The sequence below is a fragment of the Euprymna scolopes genome, chromosome 28, assembly GCF_053919585.1.
Source record: "Euprymna scolopes isolate OS-2025 chromosome 28, ASM5391958v1, whole genome shotgun sequence".
Classification (NCBI taxonomy): Eukaryota; Metazoa; Mollusca; class Cephalopoda; order Sepiida; family Sepiolidae; genus Euprymna; species Euprymna scolopes.
The window spans coordinates 92,267,819-92,292,764 of NC_136509.1; the positions used below are offsets into that span (position 1 = coordinate 92,267,819).

Genomic DNA, 24,946 nt, shown 5'->3' on the forward strand with positions numbered 1-24,946 from the left:
AGAGAGAGAGAGAGAGAGAGAGAGAGAGAGAGAGAGAGGACGGAAATAGAAATAAGACGCGAGGAAGGGGAAGAAAATAAAAATAAGACGTGAGGAGGAGAGGAGAACAAAGAGAGGAAAAATATAAATAAGACGTGAGGAGGAGAGGAGAGGGGGGAGAGAGGAAAACAGAAATAAGGCAGAGGGGTGGAAGAAAAAGTGAGGAAAAAAGACATGAGGAGATGGTGGAAGGAAGAGAGAAAAATAAGGCAAGGGGAGTGAGATACAAAGAGAGGAAAATAAGACATGAGGAGTAGAGGGAGTGAAGAAGAAAGAGAGGAAAATAGAAATAATACAAGAGGAATGAGAGGAGGAAGAGAGAATAATAGAAAAAAAAAAACAGGAGAATGATAGGAAGTGAAAGAGACAAACGGAGGTAGGGGGTGAGGAGAAAAAGAAGAAAGAAAATTAGAAGAATTGAGATAAAACGGCTGGAGAGGGTAGAGACGAAGACTATCACTGGAGGAAGTGGGAGAGGAAAGAGAGATTAATAAAAAAAATAAGACAGGAGAAAAAAAAGAATAATAAGACAGGGAAAGTGAGGAGGGGAGGAAGCGACATGGTAGGGTGAAGAAAGAATAATATAAATAAAGTGTGAGAGAGAGAGAGAGAGAGGAAGTGAAGGAGGAGGAGAAGCAGTCACGTGACAATCAAGATTCATATAAAACGGTATTCTTCCTTCTCCACCGCAAATTCGTACTTGCAAAACATGAGGATGTATTTCTCCTCGAGTTATCGACTGTTCATCTTTTCCCTCACCATTTTGGTAACATTTGCTTCAGACGAAGATACATGGAACCACAGAAAGGTAAATAAATACAATTTATCATATATATCTATTAAAAAAATTATTTCATTGGTCGTTGACGTTCCATTTAAAAAGATGTAAAACCACTCTGTCCAAACAATAACAAATCCGAAAATCACTTGTATATAAAAACAATTAAATGATTGTTTAAAACCGATCCTTAACAATCTACTTTAAAAGTAAATAATGACAAATATACAGACTTTGAACCGAATTTATTTTATTTTTACTCATAACTAAGCTTACGGTTTACTTCGACAAAAAAAAAAAAGTCTACTAGGTTCACATTCTGTAGAAGCTCCAAACAATCTTTGATATTTATGCACTTTTGGTACCGTGATATTAAAAAAGAAATAGTATTTTCAAGTTTTCCGATATTTTTTAAATTGTTAGGTGAAAGTACAGAAAAATTACACCCCCCTGCCTATGTTAAGAACGGCTTTTTAACGTTATTACGTTATTTTAGCACGGTATAAGTACCCTTTTTTTTTTTCTTTTTTTTTTTTTGTATATTTTCGGTCTATTATCCTCCTCTTGGTTATTATATTCACAGCGTTTCAACCGATATAACCTCCGATCTTCTTCAGAATCTGAATAAAGCAAGATGGCCCGAAAACAGAAATTATCAATGTTCGTTTACGAAACTTCAAATTTGTGCGGAGTCGAAATAATATAACGACGAAAACGAATGTTGGAGATTATATCGGCCGAAATGCTGTGAAAATAAAAACCAAGATGAAAATGGTCTGAATGATCCAAACTCTCATAAAAAAATATATAATTTTAAAAATTGTTTTTAAGTCACATATTTTGTTTCTTAACAACAAAACAAATGGAAAAGAAAAATTGGACGCTTCCATTTAATAGAATATTTCAAGTGAAACCACTGATATCTACTGAATTGTTATGTCGCAGTAATGAACATATCCAAAAATTACGAAAAGCGATAAGGTAGAAAATTAATGAAAATAGGATGCTTATGCATTTTGGGTACTTGTACAGTTTAATCAAGACATTAAAAAATGAGACGTACGTACACGAGTGAGGGAGGGCGGAGGCTCCCAAAGCGAAATATGCATTGGCTCTGTTGTACGCATCAGGTTCGAGGGAGCTTTCATTAATTTGAAAAGACAGGAAAGAATTTTGGCGTGTGTGGCCTTTTCTTTTTTCTTTTTTTTTTTTTTTTAAATAAAAAATAATTATTAAAACAAAAACGGTCGGGTTCTCGTCGAGTAGGTTTTTATTATTCAAGAAAATAAAAGGTACTCCTCATACAGTGCATTTGCATTGATCCGATCCGTGCTGAAATAACGTTATTTAGAAAGCCATTCTTAACATGGGGACAGGAGGGTGTTGTGTATCTATTCTGTAATTTCACCTAACAATTTAATAAAAACATATCGTAAAACTTTAATTATTTAAAATATAACGCGGATCAATACGTGCAACGTGCAGTGAGTGCTCTAGTAGCAGGGTCGTGTCAGAAACCAATTTTAAGAGTGCGTGAAAAAAAAAATTGAATAATTCGACCTCCTATTTTTACAAGCTTATATAGGCACCGCCAAAACTGGGGGGGGGGGCAGGTAAGTACTTTTTGACGGACCGTCTTTTTAAAAATCTACCAAAAAATCAGATAATTATCCGATCAATACGAAATTTTCAGCGATTATTAAGAGAAGAATGAACTTTATAACAGTGTACTTATTTTTCATAAACGATATTTATATATATATATTTTTTTGCTTACAACCCCCCCCTTGTTTTGAGGGGGTACAAATATGCTTAAAATAATCATCTGAAACTGAACAAAACATTGTTGTTGTAAGGGACAGAATTATAGATTTTAAAAAAAAAATTGGGGTTGTATTAATGTACACATAGATTCGAAAAAGTTGTCAAAAAACAAATATATAACAAATAAATGTTATCAAAGGCAAGATAAGTTACTTTTCTACCAAACTGGATATATTTTACGTGTTTTTATTCAATGTAACATGTTTATTCAGCTCGAAAACCATACAGTGTTTACCGATGTATTGGAACATTAAAGATGGCGTCTTATTCTCTCTTTAACACAGTAAGTGTGGGATAAGATGTTATAAATAAAAAACCGGATAAAATACTGTTAAAAACTCGCTCAATATATGTTACCGTGACATAGGTAGACATATATTCGGCGGGTTTTTAATAGTATTTTGTATAGTTTTTTTATTTATAACACCTTTTTCCATACTTACGGTGTTAAAGAGGGTGTGAGACGCCATCTTGAATTTTCGAATACATCGGTAAACACTGTATGGTTTTCGAGCTGAATAAACATGTTACATTGAATAAAAACACGAAAAATATATCCAGTTTGGTAGAAAAGTAACTTATCTTGCCTTTGATAACATTTGTTATATATTTGTTTTTTGACAACTTTTTCGAATCTGTACAGTAATACAAACCCAAAAAAATTTTTTAAATTGTTTGCGTACCTTATTTTGACATCTAAATATCAGAACTTCGATTGTGTTTAATTATCCCGCTTTTGAGTTTTGAAGTGTGAAATTCGGTGAATATGTTAAGTAAAATAATTAAAGTTAAACAAAACAAATTTTTTTTAATATTTATACGATAAAAAGCCATTTTAAAATCTTTGATAAATAAATTAACAATTTTTTTTAGCGAGCCGAAAAATGCATGACCATTATTAAACAGGGCATGCTTTGAAGAAGCGATACAAAAAAAAAAATCGATAAATATTGTGCCCTTTGTGTTAAAAATAGCATCATTTTTTCGATCCCGTTTGAAAACGTTTGCCGCCTTTCGACTATGGTGGACCAAACGCGCTGAAATATATTTTTTTTATTCTGCTTTAAATTGCCCCCCCCCCCATTTTGGGGAGCTTGTCCCCACACACATACACATTAAAAACCAAACTCATACAAATGGTCACCCATCTGGTACTGGCCAGCCTCAGCGTTAATAATACATTGAAATTTTCGTCACTGAAAAATAATTTTTTTTGGCCTGTTTGGTCTTCCATAGTTTGCTTTTTATCAACTACAAACGTAAACATTGTCGATCTAGACTCTAGATCGACGCGAAGTAACTGGTTGCCTATATGAATAAGTGGAATTATTTGAAATCCAGGTACTTATATTATAATATTTTTGCATATTCTCATAGAAAATCATCCTAAATCTTAGTTAGACAACAAATAAATAAATTATTTCAAAAACCTTCTTTTTTTTTTTTTTTTAATATTTATGTACGTTTTTTGTGCAAGACAAAAAATGTCAATTGTTAACTTTTTGGGAAAATTTAACATTTAAAATTTAATTTAAAAAAGTTTTACATTATTCTGTTTTCTATATGATAAAATTCAGGGTTTTATCTTTCTGGAAAAAAAAAAGTTACTCAGGAATAATGATTTTAATGAATGTAATTTCATTTTAAAAAACAACTTGATTTTTCGGCCATTTTTTGGCGGTGCCTAAGCTTATAACTACTTGAAAAATGTAATTCAAGCTCTAATTTCTTTTTTAATTAAAGGAGCAAAGACCAAATTTTTTTTTAAATAACAGGTTTAATAGCAAATTATGCAATATTTTTTAATCGACTTTCTTTAAAGATTTGAAGAAAACCAACGAAAATTTTCTTCAAGTATAAAAAATCGATATAAATTCCAAAAAATCACTTACCTAAAAAAAAAACAATTCGATGTGTAGTTCCATTCTTCATTGTTAAGAATTTATCCATATTTATATTTTAAGTTCCATTTATTTTTTTAAATAAAAGAATTTTTTAAACGACTATTTGAAAAACGTGCTCACTAGCACAAAATAAAATTTCACTGTTTTTTTCGATATGAGAAAAAACACCGACATTTCCGTGAGAGGTGGGTACATGATAAAGCTTGTTTATTTTTGTTTATCGCCATAAGTGCTAAACTGGACTTGCACCAATTTTTCTTTTTCTGTTATTAATTTACCTATAACTATAATCTCCGGCCAAAACCAAAAAATAAAAATAAATAAATAAAATAAAACATAACAATAATTCGAAAATCGCAAGGGTATTTTTTTTAGATTAGATCCACCTCACCTCTACAATTTTCTTTTAAATGACGACTTTTATAAGTTTTCGACTATGCTGAATACGGAAATCGCATTGAAAGTTTGCAGAAATAAGTAGTTATCGATGTATTATGCATTGTATTCTTTGGCGGCCATTTGGCATATTTCCATTTTTTTTTTTTTTTTTTTTTTTTTTAAATGTCTTGATTAAACTGTACAAGTAGCCGCAGCTTTGTACAATTTGTTAAAAACAAACCAAATTTATATTTTAAAGTGATTTCTAATGACAACTTCTTGCGTCTGTTTTCTTTCTGTTACGAGAATTGAATTAACACTTGCTCTATTTACTGATGTATATTCAAATCAAATTCGATATTATAAAACTTTTCGGTGCTTCTGCAGAATTTGAACCGAACCAAACACTTTTTGCTGAACTAAATTTGGGTTATGGTAAAAACTATTATGTCAATTATGTTAAAATAATACCCACAAAGACAATTTTAATTACGAAATTTGTACTCCCTGTAGTTTATATCAAAGAATTGGCCAAAAACATTCATTCCTTCACCCTCAACTGGGCACAGGAAAGGTCGTGTTTTTTTTGTTTTTTTTTGTTTTTTTTTCGCCAATATTTTAGAAAGTCCTCGCCTCTTTTCGATTGTCTAGCCTTAATTTAAACTTACGTCACTTCCAGCTTGGCGATGGGCGCAACAGCAAAGACGCTACGTTCGTTTTTTATGTTCTTTTCCTCCTTCGCGGTACGGGTTCGAGCCTGCCTGGCTACCTTTTTTTTTTTTTTTTTTCTTTTTTCTCAGCAGACACCTCCAAACACCCGGGTAATGCCGGGCACCCAGGCTAGTAAATTATATATTTATAACTTCATGCCAAAGCTATAATTATTATAGTAATATTTTAAGCTCTATAAGAAAATCTGTCAGTTAATAGAACCTGACAAAAATCTGATTTCTGATCATGACATCTACTTTATTTGTTAGGAAATTATTAACTGCTAGCAAGACTTCCACAGAATAAGAAATATATTAAATCAAATGTATTAAAGCTTTTTTTTTTTTTTTTTTTTTTTTTTTTTTTTGTCAGATAGTGCAAAAAAATTTTTTGTGCTGTAAACCCAATAACAGCAAATATGAATTAACATCTCTACAACAATTGTCATATTATGATATGTGAAAACAAGGCCATATCAAAGGGAGGTCACTCTCACGTGTACGGTTGTCAAATTGGCCGTTTAAAGCCAAATCTGGCCTTCAAAAATGGTATTTGGCCTTTTTCAAAGCGTGACATACAAACTAACATACATACAAGAATACTCTTCTATAATATAGATCTCACTTGTCTGTTTAAATGTATGTATGTTTGTATGTCTGCCTATAACTTTCGACATAGCCAACGAATTTTCATGAGATTGGTATAGTTTTGAAGCTCGACCCTTCGGACGACAAATATCGAAAAAATTGGCCCAAAACATTAATTCCTTCACCCTGAACTGGTCACTTTTCTATAGAGAGGGGTCGCTTTTTTCACCGATATTTTCGAAAGTCATCCCTTTTTGATTGTCTAGCCTTAATTTAAACCTGCATCACTTCCAGTTTGGCGATGCGCGCAACAACAAACACGACGCATTTTTTTTTTGTTTTTTTTTCATACTCTTTTCCTCCTTTGCGGTACCTGTTCGAGCCTACCTGCCTACTCCCACTTTTTTTCTCAACACACACCTCCAAACACCTGGGCAACGCTGGGCATCCAGGCTAGTATTATAGATTCTAAAATAATTTCTGCTATTCATAATGTTTTCTCATAACTTAATTTTTATAATCTAAATTTTTATATTTTCCATTTTATGAAAGTAGTTAAAACCTTATTTCGAAACGAGACAAATTTTTCAACTTATGTAAGAAACAAAACAAGTTTGTTACTGATAAACGGACAAAATATACTTATGTAAGATTTACAAATATGTATTGTGTAAGTGAAGTCGTCACGCGGTTCTGATTTGAATGAAATCGGATGTGGAAATCGTTTAAAGGAGGCACAATTTACATAAATTTAAATCTGGTTTCAACTTTGACCTTTTTTTTTTTTTCTAATCTAATTAAAACGTAAAACATGTTAGACTTTGGATGTTTTTGTTTATAATCGGGGGGGGGGGATTTTGATGTACGTTTGTAACAAAAGCTTCAAATAAAAAAGAAACAATTATTTTCTGAAACAATGAGACTTTGAATTATTGTCACTAAATAAACAGTCAGTTTATTTATTTACTAGAGGGGCGGGAAGGGGCACCCGGTTTAGTCCGGTTGTCAAATACGCTTAAATATATTTTAATTTGTGTGTGTGTGTGTGTGTGTGTGTGTTTATCTATCTATATATCTATAAAAGTGAACGTGTCTGTCTGTCTGTGTATCTGTACATTTTCTTTCGCAATAACTCTGTTAATTTTCAGTCTACAGACTCGAAATTTGATATATAGGGTATTGAGATTCGGGAAAATCTTCGGTCGGTTTTCGGTCAGAAATTTGTCTGTTAAGGGGTCAAAGTTCAAAGATTTGACCTTTGAGAACGCTACCAAACTCCTCCTACAATTTTAGGTCTAAACACTTGAAATTTTAGATATAGGTTCCTTGGACATGGATCTAACTTAATAACTTGATTTGAGCCCAAAACAATAAATTGTAAGGGGGTCATAATAGGGGTCAAAGTTTTAAAAAATTTGACCTCTGCGGTCTCTACCAAATTACTCAGACAATTTCTGGTCTAAATATTTGAAATTTTATATAAAGGGTATTCAGAGATAGGGCAAGCTTTTTAATCAGTTTGGGTCGAAAATTTTTAGTTACCAATATATAAATGTATGTATGTTTGCATATCTGCCTAAAACTTTCGACAGAGCCGACTGATTTTACCAAGATCAGTATAGTTTTGAAGTTCGACCTTTCAGATGACAAATATCCAAAAATTGGCTAAAAACATAAATATCTTCACCTTCAACTGGGCACTGTTCTACAGGGGGGGGGTCGCTTTTTTTCGTTGATATTTTTGAAAATCATTCTCTCCTTTCGTAGCCTTAATTTAAACCTACGTCACTTTCGGTTTGGTGGTGGTCGTAACAGCAAAGGCATCAGGTTTTTGTCCTCCTTCGCGGTACGGGTTTGAGCCTTCCTTCCTACTACCACTTTTTTTTTTTTTTTTTTTTTTTTTTTTGCTCAACATACACATCCAAACACCCGGGCAACGCCGGGCTGAAATGCTAGTACATATATATTTTTGTTTAATCTATTTATATATCTATAAAAGTGAACGTGTCTGTGTGTGTACATTTCTCTACACAATAACTCTGTCAATTTTAAGTCTATAGTACTTCACTGCAAAATAATTTCCGGTATATTTACGAAAGTAAAACAGAAATTCAACTTCTCTTTCTGAAATCAGCATTTCATGAACTACAGATATTTGGACAGCTGCAAAAGATAATGTTCCCTTTCTGAGTTTGACAGGTCATTGGTTTTTAAATGACTTTGGACAGTGCAGAGCTGTGCTTTGAGTTCTTCCATTTCCTGGTGCACATACAGGTGCAAGAATAAATGAAGAATTGCACAATGTTCTGAAGGAGTATAAAATCTTATATATATATATATATAAAGATTTTATACTCTTTTTATACTGATTTTATACACATATTTTGCCTTTATATATATATAAAGGCAAAATGTGTGTGACCATTTCGTGTATTTCTTCAAAAGGCTTTTCTCGCACACGGTCCCGGGTTCATTACTATCGCTTAAAACTGTGTATATAGGTCCTATATAATAATATCCAGGAATTAGGAAACCGCGTAGCGTATAGATTTATTTACGTCGATTTTTACAAAATTATTGCTATTTTGGCTTATCGCGTGTTGATTGGGCTTTTTAGTATAAATAAAATGAAACTAAACTCAAATGTCGTCTTCTCGGCATTGCGCCGGGAAAAACGTCCAGAAGCAATCAGCTTTGATCAGACAGTTCTGGACAATTGGGAGCTGCTTCCCCCCTCCCCAACATCTGTTGGGGGAAGAAACAGTTAAATTTGGGTAAACAAACCCAAACGCTGCGTGACTTCTATTTGACCTTCTTAATTAGGTCAAATGGAAGCAGTAGAGTTAACTTTTATTGTGCATGCCTGTTTTTATAGTTAAATAACCTGCTTAATGTTGTCTGTCGCCGTGGCTCAATGGGTAAAGTAGTACGTTTTTTTTTTTTTTCACACATTAATTTCCAACTCAAGGTTACGGGTTCGATTCTCATACTTACCTACCAAAACATTTATTTTATTATTTAACCCCCACCCCCGGAGTTTTGATTTACCTCAAGACACCCGGGCATCACCGGGTACCCCCCCGCTAGTCTTCAATAAAGTTTTCTTAGTTTTGCAGGATACAAGAACAAACATGGGTGCTAATGTCAGAATGTGATTTAGAATAACTATCATACATTGTAACTCAGACTGAAGACAACCTTTACTTCTAACAGAAATAGATTCGCACTTTAATTGCTTTCTATTAGCAATTAAATTAACTGAAATACAGGATCAGCTTGATTTGGAAAAACAAATTAATTCAAGGTCTGACAACATGGTGGAATTCAACATATATGCTGAAAAATAAATTAAGTATAATGAAAAGCTCTTGTAATGTGAACTGTTGATAATTTGGCAATAAGAACTTGTTTGAAAAAAAATGTCCAGTTCTTGAGCCCACTTGAAGAAATCACCAAAGAAGCAAGTTCAACCATATCGATGATACCTATAAATTTAGCTGTGAGGTTATTTCTGTCAAAAGCTGTCCAATCTAATTCTAGTATTTCTGACTTTAGTGGAACCCTTCTTACAATTGTTGAACAATTTAGGTTATCAATGGAAACAACATTTTCATCCTATCTAAATGATAAAAACTTGTGTATGCCTACTTTCTTAGACTCATGATGCAAATATTAATTTTAAGATTGGCATAGAAAACATTTAGAATTGAATTCTACATCTACTTTTCACTGATCAGCAGTATACACTACCCTGCTAAGAGTGAAGAATCATCGACGTGTGTAAATTACAACATGGTAATTTTGAAACCAACTGACAAAAAACAAAAACGAGTAAAAAATGTCACAAAAGATGTTTTCATCACTCTTTGTATAAGAAGACAATAGGAAATAAAAGTACAATTATTTATAATTTAATTTCGGCCTTAATTTTTGAGGTGTGCAAAGTGAACATTGCATCATTTATAATAGCAAAATTGCACTGATGGACAATTTTTAAAATATCATTAAATAAAACTGAATTAAATGACAGTAAATATGAACATTTAATATAATTCTATACATAATGATTATTATGCCTATTTTTTTTTTATTTTTTTTTAAAAACAATTCAACTTAATTATAAGTCGATAAAAATGCTGAAGTGTTCAATTTTGGTGGCGGAAATAAAGTACCAAATGTCATAAACATATACTAATTTTGAAATCACATATCGCAAAAACTATTAAGATACAGATTGGAATAATGCATACCTAATCAATACACATTGTAGAATGCTATATCCAAATGTCGGCTCTTTACACCATGTACTCCTTAAATAGTATTTTCAAGAGAATGTAATAATTTTATTTAGTGTTTTTCACTTTGTTTATCATGGAGATGTAATTAAGTAAACGTACAAGTGCAATATCAATTTAATTTTAATAAAAGAGCTGCATGTATCAATAATAATTATTTATACAATTGGTATTTCTTTGCGATTCTGTTGAATTCTTCGCTTGGCACTGATTACATTCGTCCATTTGAGGTGGTTTCCTCAACCCCTTCCCCAGTCAAACACATAGAGAAAAAACTTCAGTTGTCCTCCAATGCTTGTGGTACAACTCACTTGTTTTGTATTGTTTATTAAATTGTTAGGTGAAAGTACAGACTAGTTAGAAAAACACCTTCTCCTCCACATGTTAAGAAATAGGTTTCCAAAAAGTTCTTTGCATAAGTACTACTGTTTTGTTTTGTTTTTTTTTTGTTTTTTTTAACATCTTTAGTTTTGTATTGCTACTGTTCCAAGTTAACGCTGCGATTTAAAAAAAAAAAAAAAAATTTTTTTTTTTTTTTTTAAATGATTTCTTTCCGATTGATGCGGGCCATTCTGCTTTACATTGAATGCCCAGAAAATGCCCATTCTGATTAATGTTTACCAGTCTTAAAATAAGCAAACCAACTTGACTGTTTTTCAGAAAACAATATTTTTTTATTTGGTAAACATTAATCAGAAAGGACTTTTTCATAGCATATATGTGAAGCGGAATGATTTGCACAAACCAAACTTTTCTAATTAGATTTTTTTCATACGATAATTTGTGATGCTATAAGATTCCTAGCTTAAAGATTTACCAATGGGGACAAAAAATTGCCCAGTTAAATCACCAAAGAAGCAAGTTGCAGAACTTCAACCATATCAATGGTAATACCTACAATTTTAGCTTCGAGATTATTTCTTTCAAAAGCTGTCGAATCTAATTCTGATATTTCTGACTTTAGTGAAATCCTTACCACTGAACAATTTACTGAATCAATGGAAAAAAATTTTCATCCCATCTGAATGATAAAAACTTGTGTCTACATTCCTAGATCCAAGATTCTCATTTAAATTTCAAAAGAATGGCATGGAAAATACTAACAATTGGATTCTATATCTACTTTCTACTGACAATGAAGCAGAATCAGCAGGATATACATCTTCAAGCTCTGTTAAAGGTCAAGAAGATCAAAGTGAAAGCAAAACTGTATCTCTTTCAAGCCTGTTTGATGAATTAGCTTCAAATAAGCCTACAGTAACAAATCAAAACTTAGAGTAGGTAAAAGCTGAGTTAAACCTGAAAACAACAAAAATACAGAATCCCAATTTAAACTCAAAAGGAGTAAATCCCTTATGGTTCAGTGCACAAAAGAACTTGACCATTATGAAGCTTTATAACTGCTCGCAAGAGGTGATGATCCATTTCAGTGGTGGAAGGAGACTATACCACTGAGTAAACTTGCCTCAAAATATTTAAGCGCATCACCTTCATCTGTGGAGAGTGAGAGGCTCTTTAGTACAGGTGGTAATGTGTGTATAAACCTATGAGGAACAGGCTGTATCCTGAGAATGGAGAAACTTTCATGTTTCTTCATTACAACTTAAAAGTATTCAACTTGAATACTAAGGAAACTATGAGAGCAGAGGAGGCAGGCAGTAAGAATAGAAGAGGAAATAGAGCAGCAGCAGCAGCAGGTGTAGAACTTTAGTTTACAGTTATTCATTTAAAGAATTACAATTTTTACTTTGTAATTGGTTTGTAATTTCTTTTTCTTATCTAATTTAATTATGTTCATTTAAGAATTGGAAATTGTACTTTGTGTTTTGTAGTAGGTTTAGTTAATAAAAGCAAAAAGCCATAATAGTGGCCAGACACTTAGCTTAACTAACATCCGGCTGAAAGGTTCTGCTGGGGGATGGTTACTATATGATGTGACACAAGAAGTGTAAATATCTCCACTGGATGATCTATAAAACGTTGAATATAGAATGCAGTAGTAAGTCTTTGGAGCATATACCAGAAAGAACAGTTGGAGATAAGTTATTCACTATGACTGTGATTCCTACAGTTGTGTACTATTAAACCAGACCTAGTGATATGGGCCAAGAAGGCGAAAGAAGCAATCTTAGAAGTTAGTGTCCCTGATGATGCTGGGTTAAACAGAGCCTAGGGAAAAGATAACAAAATACCAAGGGCTTCAAAAGAAATTGGAATCTTGGGAAGATCTGTAATTCTAGTAATTATAGGAGCAACTGAACTTGTGGAAAAGAATTTCAAAAACTACCTACTAAATATATATGGTGAGCCAAGTGCAAAAGATACACAGTTGCACTTATAAGGACGGTTAGAATCTTAAAAAGTTCTGTTGGAATGCAAGATAGCAGGTGAAAGTCTGGCATCTGGTAAGCTGCCCCATCCCCAGTTAGCACAAAAACTGGAATCTTGAAGATATCCACTAATTATAGGAGCAACCGGACTCATGAATTGGAGATGAATTTACTTGCCTTCTTTCTAGCATAACTGAGTTACTTCCCTTGTTTTTTAGCATAACTGAGTTACTTCCCTTGTGTTGCATCTTCTCAAAGAAATATGGCAAAGATTTTTTTTTATGATAAAGACTGAAAACTAATTTTAAAATGATGCAGTAATATTTAGGTGCTTCTAACATGCCAGTTAAGTAGATATCATTGCTTTTAGATGAAATTGACACAAGTCGGTAGATACCATTTTTTTTTTTTTTTTTTCTCTCGTTTTTTTTAAACGAAGGTCACTAGCTAAAGCTCAATCTCTTTGCACTGAGACTGATAAGAAAGAATGAAGATTTAATTATCATTTACTATTTATCTCTAACGCTTATCAACTTTTTTTTTAATTACTACATGTATATAACTGGCAGTGCCCGGGTGTATTGTTTTTGTTTCTCTTTGATTTATTTGGTCTATAAAATTTCTTTTTTTCCAAGCTAGAATTAATAGGCACATTAATTCTAGTAAATTGAATAAAATAATTATAGCTTTGGCCTGATGTAAAGGCAATGTTTTAAGTGCTATTTATATTAAAAAGTTTTTTTAAATAGATCTGGTGGTAGAACTTCTGATCTGAACGTTTTGGTTTTTGGCCATGACACCCACTTTATTGGTCCCCCGACAAAGGAGGGATTGGACCTAGTAATTCATTCTCATTCGTTTGTTTGCACTTTTCTTAATAACCATGCCTTGGATTTAAAAAAAAAATTTTGCACAAACATTAGTCATGGTGAAAATAAATTTTTTGCCAGAATGGATTTTCCGGAATAATTCTGGTTGCGCCCCTAGAGGGGATTGTAGGCATAAAATTGCCCTCAAATTGTTCATCCGTTCGTTCGTTTGTTTGTGGTTTCTCAATAACCACGCCTTAAATTTTTTTTTTTTTTAATTAATTTTGCACAAACATTAGTCATGGTGAAAGTAAATTTATGCCAGAATGGATTTACTCACATGCTCGGTTTGTTTGAGAATTTAAACAGAAGAGCCCGGTGTATAAAATCAACAGTAGGTGCTTTGATAAAACGGAGGCGTGTTCAAAATGCGTCTGTTTTGAGCACTGTTGAACCATGATATTTGACATTTGCTTTTTACATTTTAATTCAAGCCATTATATAAAATTTTTTTTATAAAATAAAGTGTAATGTAAACAATGTATTGTGGGCTGTCACTGCGAGAAGGCATGAGGTTTCTTCTTCGTGAACAGTGTCGTGTCCCAGATTAAAGCAGGCAATCAATCTATTTGATTGAAAAATGGGCGATTTCATCGATATCAATGAGAATAAAAGAACTGGAAGTATGGAATATTTGTTGAGACCCGAGTAATGTCGGGTCTCCCTGCTAGTCTATGTATAAAATAGTTGTCTATAATTGTTTCATCATCTCTGACTTCTCAGCATGGCCAGACTAGTGAGATTCAAATAATAAACCTTTGTAACTGACGTTCAGTGTTCTATAACCTGAGCTAAGAACCTTCTCATGGACGATGTGAGAGAAATTGTATTTTGTGAATGTTATGAATAGTTTTTTTTTTTTTTTTTTTTTTTTTTTTACTTAGTGATTTAAAAGTATTTCATGCTTTTTTATCTTTTTTTTTTTTTTTTTTACAGAAAAAGCATCGACACAATGCAAAGTGGAAATCATTATGTGCTTCACTTATGAGGAATGTAAAAATAATTATTTACTAGCGAGACCTGTGGAAATTCCACAGTGGACTCGTATATATGTAGTATATTGATGTTGGCATCTGTAGATGTTCAGTGTAAATGGAGACGCTCTAATATTATTGTAGCTTTTTGTTAAAACTGCAAAAGTATTTATCTAAGCTAGCACGAACGCCCGGTAAATATATTTTAATTCTGGCAAATTTTGTATATATTATAGAGTTTATGTTCTATCAATTTTTATATATTATAAAGTTGCGATTTCAAAAATAAAAAAAAAATATATCCATATGACTTGAGTGCATTAGCTTGAATCGAAACCAAAATAAACTTATGTAAAAAAAAAAAAAAAAAAAAAAAAAAAAAAAATATATATATAGGAACTTGAGTTCCTTCAGCCATAATCGAAACCAAAACTTATGAATAATTCTTGATGAAACTATTTATAAAAAAAAAAATAGACTGGAGTGCCATCAGCTATAACCGAAACCAAAATTTATGAAGAATTCTTGGTAAAATTATTTATGAAAACAAATGGAAGTACATAACAATTAAACGACCCGAATGTCAGCATGACACAGAAAATAATGCGCACGCTATCGTATTAATATATAGATGATGATTATTATAAATATTGTGTTCATACACACTGGTCGAGGCACAAACACGTGTGATCTCCATTTCAAACATTCGAACGCAAAGAAGGTTAGGGTTATGCAAATTTGTTTTTTGAATAATCAGTGATATACAAATATCCTGAGCAGCAAATACAATTATTTGAAAGAGTTGAATAAAAAAAAAAAAAAATTATTAGAAAAAAAAAATGAATGAATGAATAAAACGAAATAAGCATTTCAATTTTAAAAGAAAAAAAATTAATATTTTAATATATTTAATATTAATTTGGTTTCAAAACAGTTTGTTCAAAATTTTCATAATGATTCTTTTAGTGTTTTGCCAATAAAAAAAAAAAATATATATAGCATCAATTTCTGGATATGATACTGGTCAGATCAGTTTCATGAGAAAGCAAGTTTATAAGATGTTATGAGAGGGCATTTTTCTTCTAAAATGAATAGAACATTAAAATATTCTATTTAGAACGTTTCAGAACAATCTGGAATAATCAATTTTTTTGATAGGGTATGGCATAAAGGTTTACTTCATAAGATCTCTAGCTATGTTATAGCTGGAAATGTCTTCTCAATTATTAAATCATTTCTTTCTGATAGGTTCATAAGAGTAGTGGTTGAGGGGCAAAAATCAGAAGCCCACAGTATTAATGCCGGTGTCCCTCAGGGGTCCATCCTGGGCCCAACTCTTTTCCTGATCTACATTAATGATCTTCCAAATCACATCCTTACATCATTTGTAGACATTTATGCTGACGACACTACCATTTATGGTAGCACATCTAAGACAGTAAACGACCAAGTTCTCTCCAATTCTCTCTCCTCTGATCTTGAGCATGTAGTACAATGGGGAAAGGAGTGGCTGGTTACTTTTAATGCATCTAAAACCAAGCTTCTCTCTTTACATCATCAACATTCTGATCCCCATCTGGCATCAATTGAAATGAATGGCTCTCGTCTTCAGGAGGCCTCAAGTTTTGACAAGCTTCTGGGCTTGACCATTACTCCTGATCTTAAATGGAACACGTACATCAAATCTGTTGCCAAGGCCGCTGGAAAAATGGTGGGTTCTTTCTATCGATCCAGTAGATATCTCACTGCTGATGCAATTCTCTATCTATATAAAAGCCAGGTACGTCCAAGGATGGAATACTGTTGCCACATCTGGGCAGGGGCTGCTAAAAAGGACTTGTCCTGCCTTGATAGAGTTCAAAATAGACTTCGTAGCCTCGTAGGAGATGTCCTTTTCTCTTCCTTGCAACCTCTATCTCACAGAAGAGATGTTACGAGTTTGTCTCTGATGTATCGTTATTTTCATGGAAAGTGTTCGACTGAGCTTCAATCTATGGTCCCCCCTCGCAAAACTTTCACAAGAAACACTCGTCTAGCTGTAAACACTATCAATAATTCCCCCCCACTCTTTATCTGTGCCTAAACCTAAACGTAGATTCCATGAACAAAGCTTTTTTATTAGAACTGCGTGCCTGTGGAATTGTCTTCTGTTTTCCTGCTTTCCGGCTGACGACAATATGGTTGTCTTCAAGTCTAACGTAAATAAGTTCTTGATGAGCCGTTCCATATAAGTTATCAAATTTACCAAATTTTCATTACTAATTATTATTATATTGTCCAATTTCTACTGTACACTCTTTAACCCTTATCCTTGAGTGGCCTCTTGGCCTTGATAATGTGTTGATACCTATGAAAAAAAAAAAGAAAAAGTCCAATGTGAACAAGTTCTAATTGAATCGTCCCCCTAAGTAATCCAAGTTACAAAATTCCCACTGTTTACTATGCTAAAATCACAATTACTAATGTATACCTATTAACCCTTATCCTCGAGTGGCCTCTGGGCCTTGATAAGTGGTGACACCCATGTAAAAAAAAAAAAAAAAAAAAAACCCTCAAATTCCTCGTTGGAACCTTAAAAAAGCTAACTGGAATGAATTCAAATTACTATGCAAACACAAACTCCTACCTGGAAAACATGAGAAAGACCCAATCACTCACTTTACAGATACCATTATCTCAATAGCAGAAGACAAACAAAATCATCAACTAAGTATAATCATCCCTGGTTTAATGACTGTAAAAAGGCTATCAGGCTACAATGTGCTGCATTTAGAAAATTCAACAATCAACCAACTACTCAGAATTTAAACAATTTTAAAATATGCAGGGCTAAAGCACGCCGAACAATAAACGAAGCCAAAAGGGAATTGTGGAAGAATTTTGTGTCTAAAATCAATAACACCACCAAAGACAAAACTGTATGGAATATGATTCAGAAAATATCAGGAAAAAACACCAGTCCCCCTCTCAACCGCCTCTGTATAAACAATAATAAAATAACTAAAAAAGAGGATATGGCAAACCTGCTTGCAGATACTATTGCAAATAATTCATCTTCTAAAAATTACGATAAAAAATTCCAGATCATTAAACAGGAATCGGAAAAAAACAAACTGAACTTTAAAAGTAATAATGAGAAAGAATACAACAAACCTTTTACCATCCATGAACTAAAGAATACATTAAAAAAAAGCCAACAACACGGCTGAGGGACCTGATAAAATAACGTATGAATTTCTAAAACAACTACCAGATGAACCATTAAAGTATTTACTTTCTATTTATAATGACATCTGGCTCAATGGCAATCTTCCAGCCAGATGGAAACAAGCCACAGTCATTTCTATACCAAAACCAAGAAAGGGTGCATCTGACCCCTCCAATTATCGCCCCATAGCTCTAACAAGCTGCGTGTGTAAGATCATGGAGAGAATGGTCAACAACAGGTTAATTTGGTTTCTGGAAACAAATAAAATAACTAATTTTCAGTGTGGCTTCCGAAAACATTGTAGCACAACAGACCATTTAATTTGTTTAGAAACTTTCATCAGAAATTCATTTATACAAAAAAAGCATATGACTGCTATTTTCTTTGATCTTGAAAAGGTGTACGATACCACATGGAGGTATGGCATCATGAAAGATCTCAAAGAAGCTGGAGTGAAAGGAAGACCACCCATCTTTAACAACTTCATTAATAATAGACTATTCAATATCCGTGTAGGAACGTGCCTATCGGACATCAAGGAACAGGAAACGGGGAGTTAGGGAAGTATTTTGTCGGTAACATTATTCAGCCTAAAAATTAACAGTATTGTTTGATGTATAAACCAAGGCGTGGATTGCTCTCTATATGTTGATGATTTTTTTATTGTATACAGCTCGGGATATATCCATCTAATTGAGCGTCAACTTCAACAATGCATTGACAAAATAAAAAAATGGACAACTAAGAATGGCTTCAAATTTTTCATTAACAAAACAAAATGTATGCACTTTTGTCAACTAAGAAAACTGCACCCAGATCCTCTTTTAAAACTAAATGATACTCCGATTCCTGTTGTAAATGAACATAAATTCTTACGGTTAATACTAGACAAAAAACTTACATTCATCCCTCACATAAAACATCTTAAAAATAAATGTAAGAAAACTCTCCAGCTAATGCAGGTCATTGCCCACACAGATTGGGGAGCGGACAGACAAACCCTATTAAAGTTATATAAATCACTAGTGCGATCGAAACTAGACTATGGCAGCTTCATTTACGGTGCCACCAGAAACTCGTACATAAAGATATTGGACACCGTTCAACATCATGGCCTCAGGGAGCCTTCCGAACTTCCCCCATCGATAGTCTCTATGCAGAAGCCAATGAACCCCCATTATCAATTCGACGCGACAAACTAGCCTTGCAATACCTGACCAAAATTCTCTCTTACCCAGACAATCCTGCTTACGACTGCATTGCAAACTCACTAGATTACTTGCTCTATGATAGGGAAAAATCACAACCAACAAATCCAACCTCTAACTGTACCTTCAATCCAAATTACCAAAATCTATATGACCAAAAAGTAAAAGCTATAAAACCTTTTGGGCTCCGTACAAAACCACTAGTAGAAAATGCAGGTATCGCAATCACCAATATCCATAATGTCAACCAACTAAGCCTTCCACCCTGGCTACTAAAACAACCTGAAATCATCCTTGAATTAAATAACCTCCCAAAAAATCAAACCCATCCACTAACCTATCAAGAAAAACTCCTTATCATTCAGGAAAAATACCCAAACCATCAGCACACATACACAGATGGGTCCAAAGACAGCAACAAAACCAGATGCGGAGTTGTATCCACTAACATTACCTTACAGAAGCGACTACCAGACCATGCCTCAATTTTTAGTGCCGAAGCCACAGCCTTAGATATAGCACTAGATCTCATCACTGACCTTACCCACAACAAATTTATAATTTTTTCAGACTCCCTATCGGTACTCGAATCCTTAAAGAATAAAAATTTAAATAACCCACTACTCATCAAACTGCTACAAAAAATACACACTCTCTCACAAAACAAAAGTATCAAATTCTGCTGGATCCCCAGTCATTCTGGAATTCAGGGCAATGAAAAAGCTGACATAGCTGCCAAAAATGCTTTAAAACTCCCTAAAAGCAATATAAAAATTCCACATTCTGACTACAAACAACAAATAAATAATCTCATTATGAAGAAATGGCAAGAAAGATGGAATAACTGTCCAAATAATAAACTTTTCAAGATCAAACCCACAATAGAAGAACGATTACCAGATGCCAGAAGATCACGTAGAGAGGAAGTGATTTTGTCCCGTATTCGCATATAACCCACTCTTTCCTGCTAAAAAAAAGAAGACCCTCCAGAATGTTTTGCATGCCAAGAACCTTTTACAGTAAAACACTTTCTTTTGGATTGTGGCGATCTCGCGCATATCCGGCAAAATTATTACAATGTCAACAATATGAAAGAACTATTTAAAAAAATAAACTCCAACAAAATAACATTTCTGAAAAAAGTAAATCTATATAAAAGAATATAACTTTAATTCAATCCAACTTTACACCCCACCCCCAAAAAAAAGGAAGAAAAGAAGCACATCACCTAATGATACAAAAAGTCTAATTTGACTCACTGATTAAATTAAAATATCTATTCCACAAAAAAAAAAAAATTGGAACTTGGCATTAAATAACAAAAAAAAAAGGTTGATATGCCGTAAAACCAAACCAAACCAAACCAAAACCTTCATCCTCAACTGGGCAGTTTTCTACAAGGAAGGGCCGATTTTTTTTTTTTTTTTTTTTTTTTTTTTGAGCCATTTTTGCAAGTCATCGAATCGGTTGGATTGACTTTGCCTAATTTTAACGTTCTGAACTTCCAGTCGTGTCATGGAGTAGGGGGGAAAAACATCGGGTTTTCTTTCACTTTTCCGCCTTCGAGTCACGGGTTCAAGCCTGCCTGCCTATTACCATTTTTTTTTTTTTTTTCTCTCCTCAACACACACCTCCAAACATCCAGGCACCCAGGCTAGTATGCTATAAACCATTTAAAACGAAAAATGTGTTCACCATTTTTTATTTTATTTTTTAAACTTCAGCTGACCACAAAAACTTATGGCAATGATTTGGCGTACGTGAAAGCAGAAGGAAAGGGCGACATCATTCACTACTTGTTCAGCGGAGATGATCAAATGTCGATTTTATCCATTAAGTCGACCCTTGATGGAGTACTAAATATAAACACAACATTTTCACCCCCACTGATCGAAATGACACCAAACAGCAGTGTGTTATATTCATTTGGAATTGTTTTCAATCAGGTGAGTTAAAGTGATTTACTTTGTGTGTGGAGGGGGGGGGGAGTTAATGTATACGGGGTTTTTTTTTTTTAATCTCTTTAAATAAATTTTTGATTTTATTTTTGCACCTTCAGGGTGCTGTCTCTGTAAAAAAAAAAAAAAAAAAAAAAAAAAAAAAAAATGGTCACTTTTAACTAGAAGGATCGAAGCGATCTAAAAGTGCCTTTCATTGTTCATCCCTACATAAATACAATAAAGTACAAGTTAATAACAATACTGATTTGGTCTTGTAAAACTTTCATTTTTTTTTTTTTTTTTTTTTTTTTTTACAAGGTAGTAACCAATTATCAAGGACTGAAGGCCACTCGAGGATAAGGGCTAATAAATGTAAGATGTTAGTGTAGTAATCATTAATGGTGTAAATTGGGTAGGATTTGATTATTTTAAGGGGACGGCTCAACAAGACCTTGTTTACATTGGGTTTGAAGGCTACTATGTTGTATGCAACCGAGAAGCAGGCCAGTGGAACAGTGCTCCTCCGCAGGTGAGCAGTTTTAGAAAAGTTTTTTTTTTCATGGAATCTGCGTGTAGATTTAGGCATAGATAGTTGGGGGGGGGATAACTTAACTAGAAATGCATTTTCATTATGTACTAACTTCGATTCTTTTTTCTTTTAGCTGATTGAGTACAACGATAGCAGCGACACTGCTAACATCAACAGCTACGCACCTGAAACGTGGAAAAGGCATTCAACTTCAATGGAAATTATCAAGTCTAGTAATAACAATATTGTTTTTGCCCGAAATTTCAATAGCAGTCACAATGCTACCAGAGATGTCACGTTTTCGGTATGTATGATTTAACAAAACAAAAACCGGTACTTATGCACTTATGTTACCACGCTGAAAGAATAACGTTATTTAGATAGCCATTCTTAACATAAAGAGAGAGAAGGGTGTTTTGTAATTCTGTGCTTTCACCGAAAAATTTCATAAAGATATTGTAAAGCTTGAATTTAATCTGAAAAATACTATTTTAAAAGAATAGCATTGTAACATAAAGTGCATAAGCACCCAAAAACCAATTTGCATGAAATAATTTCTCATTGTTTTAAACAAGACGCCTGGAATGAATCTGTCAAAGACGGCAAGGCTCTTCTGGCACCGAAAGAGACCTCCCAGCAGACCCAGAACTTCCCTAGAAAGAGTGGGTAACTCAACCGGGCCGAAGCGAAGGTTGCCAAAACCCTGGACAACTTGCACAAGTGAGACTATATGCAAGACGCTCAATATCTCTGACGCCGACGTGCAGACTATTGCACACATTCTCACGGCCAATTCTCTATTGGTTATCATATTGTACCCAATATATAATAGTCATTTGAAAAGTTTTAAAAAAATGACTTTGGTACCATCAGTTAGAATCAAAACTAAAACATTTAACACTCCAGCCTTAGTTGATACCATCCAAGCTAAATCTACATGCTTATTAAAACTTAAAAAATTAACGTACTTAAACATTGTTCTGTAGCTCCAAATTCCCCGTACATATCAAGTTTCCAATCTAAAGACTAAAAACTGACAGTTTGAAGATCGTTCTGCACACATAAAAGGTCATTAAATATTAACAATTATTCTAATGCCTACAGACACTGGTGTTTATGCTTAAGCAATCATCAGTGTAGGAAGTGATCTTTAAAGATCTCAATATGTCATCCAGAACGGTAATTGAGAACAGTAAACCTGAGTGAAGTGATATATTGCTCCCTTCCCTGAAAAAATGTTGGAAAGTGGAAGAGGAAATAAGGTGTATCAGCAGAGCAAAAGTGAGGTGTTTAGAAAGACTATGGGAAAGAAATTGTTCACCAAGGCACACAAAAAAAAAAGCTGAAATAGAACTGTTAATCAAGGTGGGACAAAAAATTGGACAATTATGATGAAAAAAAAAACATTCCTTCATCCTTAACTGGTCAGTTTTCTACAAGGAAGGGCCGATTTTTTTTTTTTTTTTTTTTTTTTTTTTTTTTTTTTTTGCAGCCATTTTATATTTAGCCATTTGATATTTAGAGTTACTTTATAGACTGTTTTAGGAATGCCAGTGAGTTTTATGACCGTCTGGTACAGTTTACAGGCGGTTTCATCTGTCTGTCCAGTTGAGGGTGAAGGAATTAATATTTTTGGCCAATTTTTCAGTATTTGTCGTCCAAAGGATCGAGCTTCAAAACGATACTGATTTTGTCAAAATCCGTCACCTGAAAGTTTTTGCGAGACATACAAACATACATACATTTTAAACACAGGTGAGATTTATATTATAGACTAGCGGGGGTGCCCGGTGTTGCCCGTGTGCTTGTTGTTGTAAAACAAAAAAATAGTTTTGGTAGGGGAGTAGGCTCGAACCCGAAGCCTTGCAGTGAAGGTGGAAAAGGAAGGAAAAAAAAGTTGGCATCTTACCCGCTCGGCCACGATGGGCGAGGAATGAAAACATTTTAATTTAAGGATTAAAAACTTAATCGAATGGGTGCGTGAATTTAATGAGGTCAAACATGACTCCATAGAGGGAATGAAATCCCGCACTTAACGTTTGCTGCGAAGCAGTTTTCTTGTTTCCACAATTTTAGTTGCGCGGTAGTACCGCACAACTAAAATTGTGGAAACAAGAAAACTGCTTCGCGCCGCGGTACCCCAAGAAGTTGGGAGGGGGGGGGGACCAGCTCCCCATAAAAAAGGGGAGTAGGAATTGTCAGATATAAGGGGTTTCCCCCGCATTGATCAAACCTCATTGCTTTTGTGGACATCCCTAGCACGAGTGCAAGGGAACTGACTTTGCTACGCATTCAGTTTTGCTTATATACGACAAAGCCAAAGAAATGCGCAGCGAGTGAAAACTATCGCAAAAATAGCATGTGAAAGTCGCCCAAATTAAAGATAGAGGCGACCTCGTTTCGTAAACCTTAGATATTATAATCTAAGTAGCATATAAAAGGTTCTAAGAAATGGTAACTGCCCGGAGCAACCCCCCCCCCAAGCTTTTGCCGGACATACACAAAAAATGTGCATGCACGCACACACACACACACACATTTTGCCTTTTATATATATAGATTATTATTTTGTAATTGTTTCTGTTAGATCTTAATTTTATTTATTTTTCCTTTTTTTGCAGTTCAAATATTTTACTTCCCCGACTCGTCAGGATGTTCTCCCTCACCTGATTGTGACGAGTAATTCCACTCAAATGGATTTTACCGTAGACGCACATCCAATATTCAAACGCTCCAGATTTGCTCTTGCAACATCTTTCATTTCTCAGTGGAATCGCACCACGTTCAGCATCAAACCGGAAAAATCTCTTGATGACGAATATACACCTGGGACATTTGAAGTGAGAAAAATGAATTTTCTGCGCTTCTTCATTTATAAGAGCTAAAATCAAAATATTGAGTTTCAAGTAAAACCAATGGTGTCTACTTAATTGTCATGTCACAGTGATTAACATATCCAAAAATTATTGAAAAACAATAAGGAAGAAAATTATCAATGAAAGTAATTTTTGAAGAGAATTACCAGAAATTGAGTTTTGCTTAATATACAGCAATCACGTTGACACACTGGTTCCCGACAAATTACTGAAGTTAAGCAACGTTGAGCCTGGCTAGTACCAGATAGGTGACTATTTGGGAAGGCTAGGTGTTGTATATACCTTCTGGTAAGGTTGAGCATGGGGCCAGCATCTTTGTCCAGAAAAAAAAAAAAGAACTCCTCTCTACAAAAGCATCTATAAAGTTGTGGATGGCCTGAGCCCCTCCAGGGGCTCAAAGCTATGGATGGATGGAGTTTTGCTAAAGAAAAGAAACCAAAAAGTTTGAATTGTAATAAGGGAGGTAATTACTTTCTGAAAACTTTGAAAATCTTAG

At 33.8% G+C, this 24,946-nt stretch overlaps 1 protein-coding gene across 1 annotated transcript in view; it reads left to right on the forward strand.

Annotated features, from left to right (window-relative positions):
* The first annotated feature begins 589 nt into the window (after positions 1-589).
* LOC145249734 (glycosylated lysosomal membrane protein B-like) overlaps positions 590-24,946 on the forward strand; it is a 36,337-nt gene continuing 11,980 nt past the window's right edge. The window contains exons 1-4 of the mRNA XM_080111635.1: positions 590-847; positions 20,830-21,051; positions 21,708-21,878; positions 24,196-24,414. Of these exons, the coding sequence (XP_079967761.1) occupies positions 749-847; positions 20,830-21,051; positions 21,708-21,878; positions 24,196-24,414 (711 nt within the window). The 5' untranslated portion in view covers positions 590-748. The remainder of the gene's footprint in view (positions 848-20,829; positions 21,052-21,707; positions 21,879-24,195; positions 24,415-24,946) is intronic.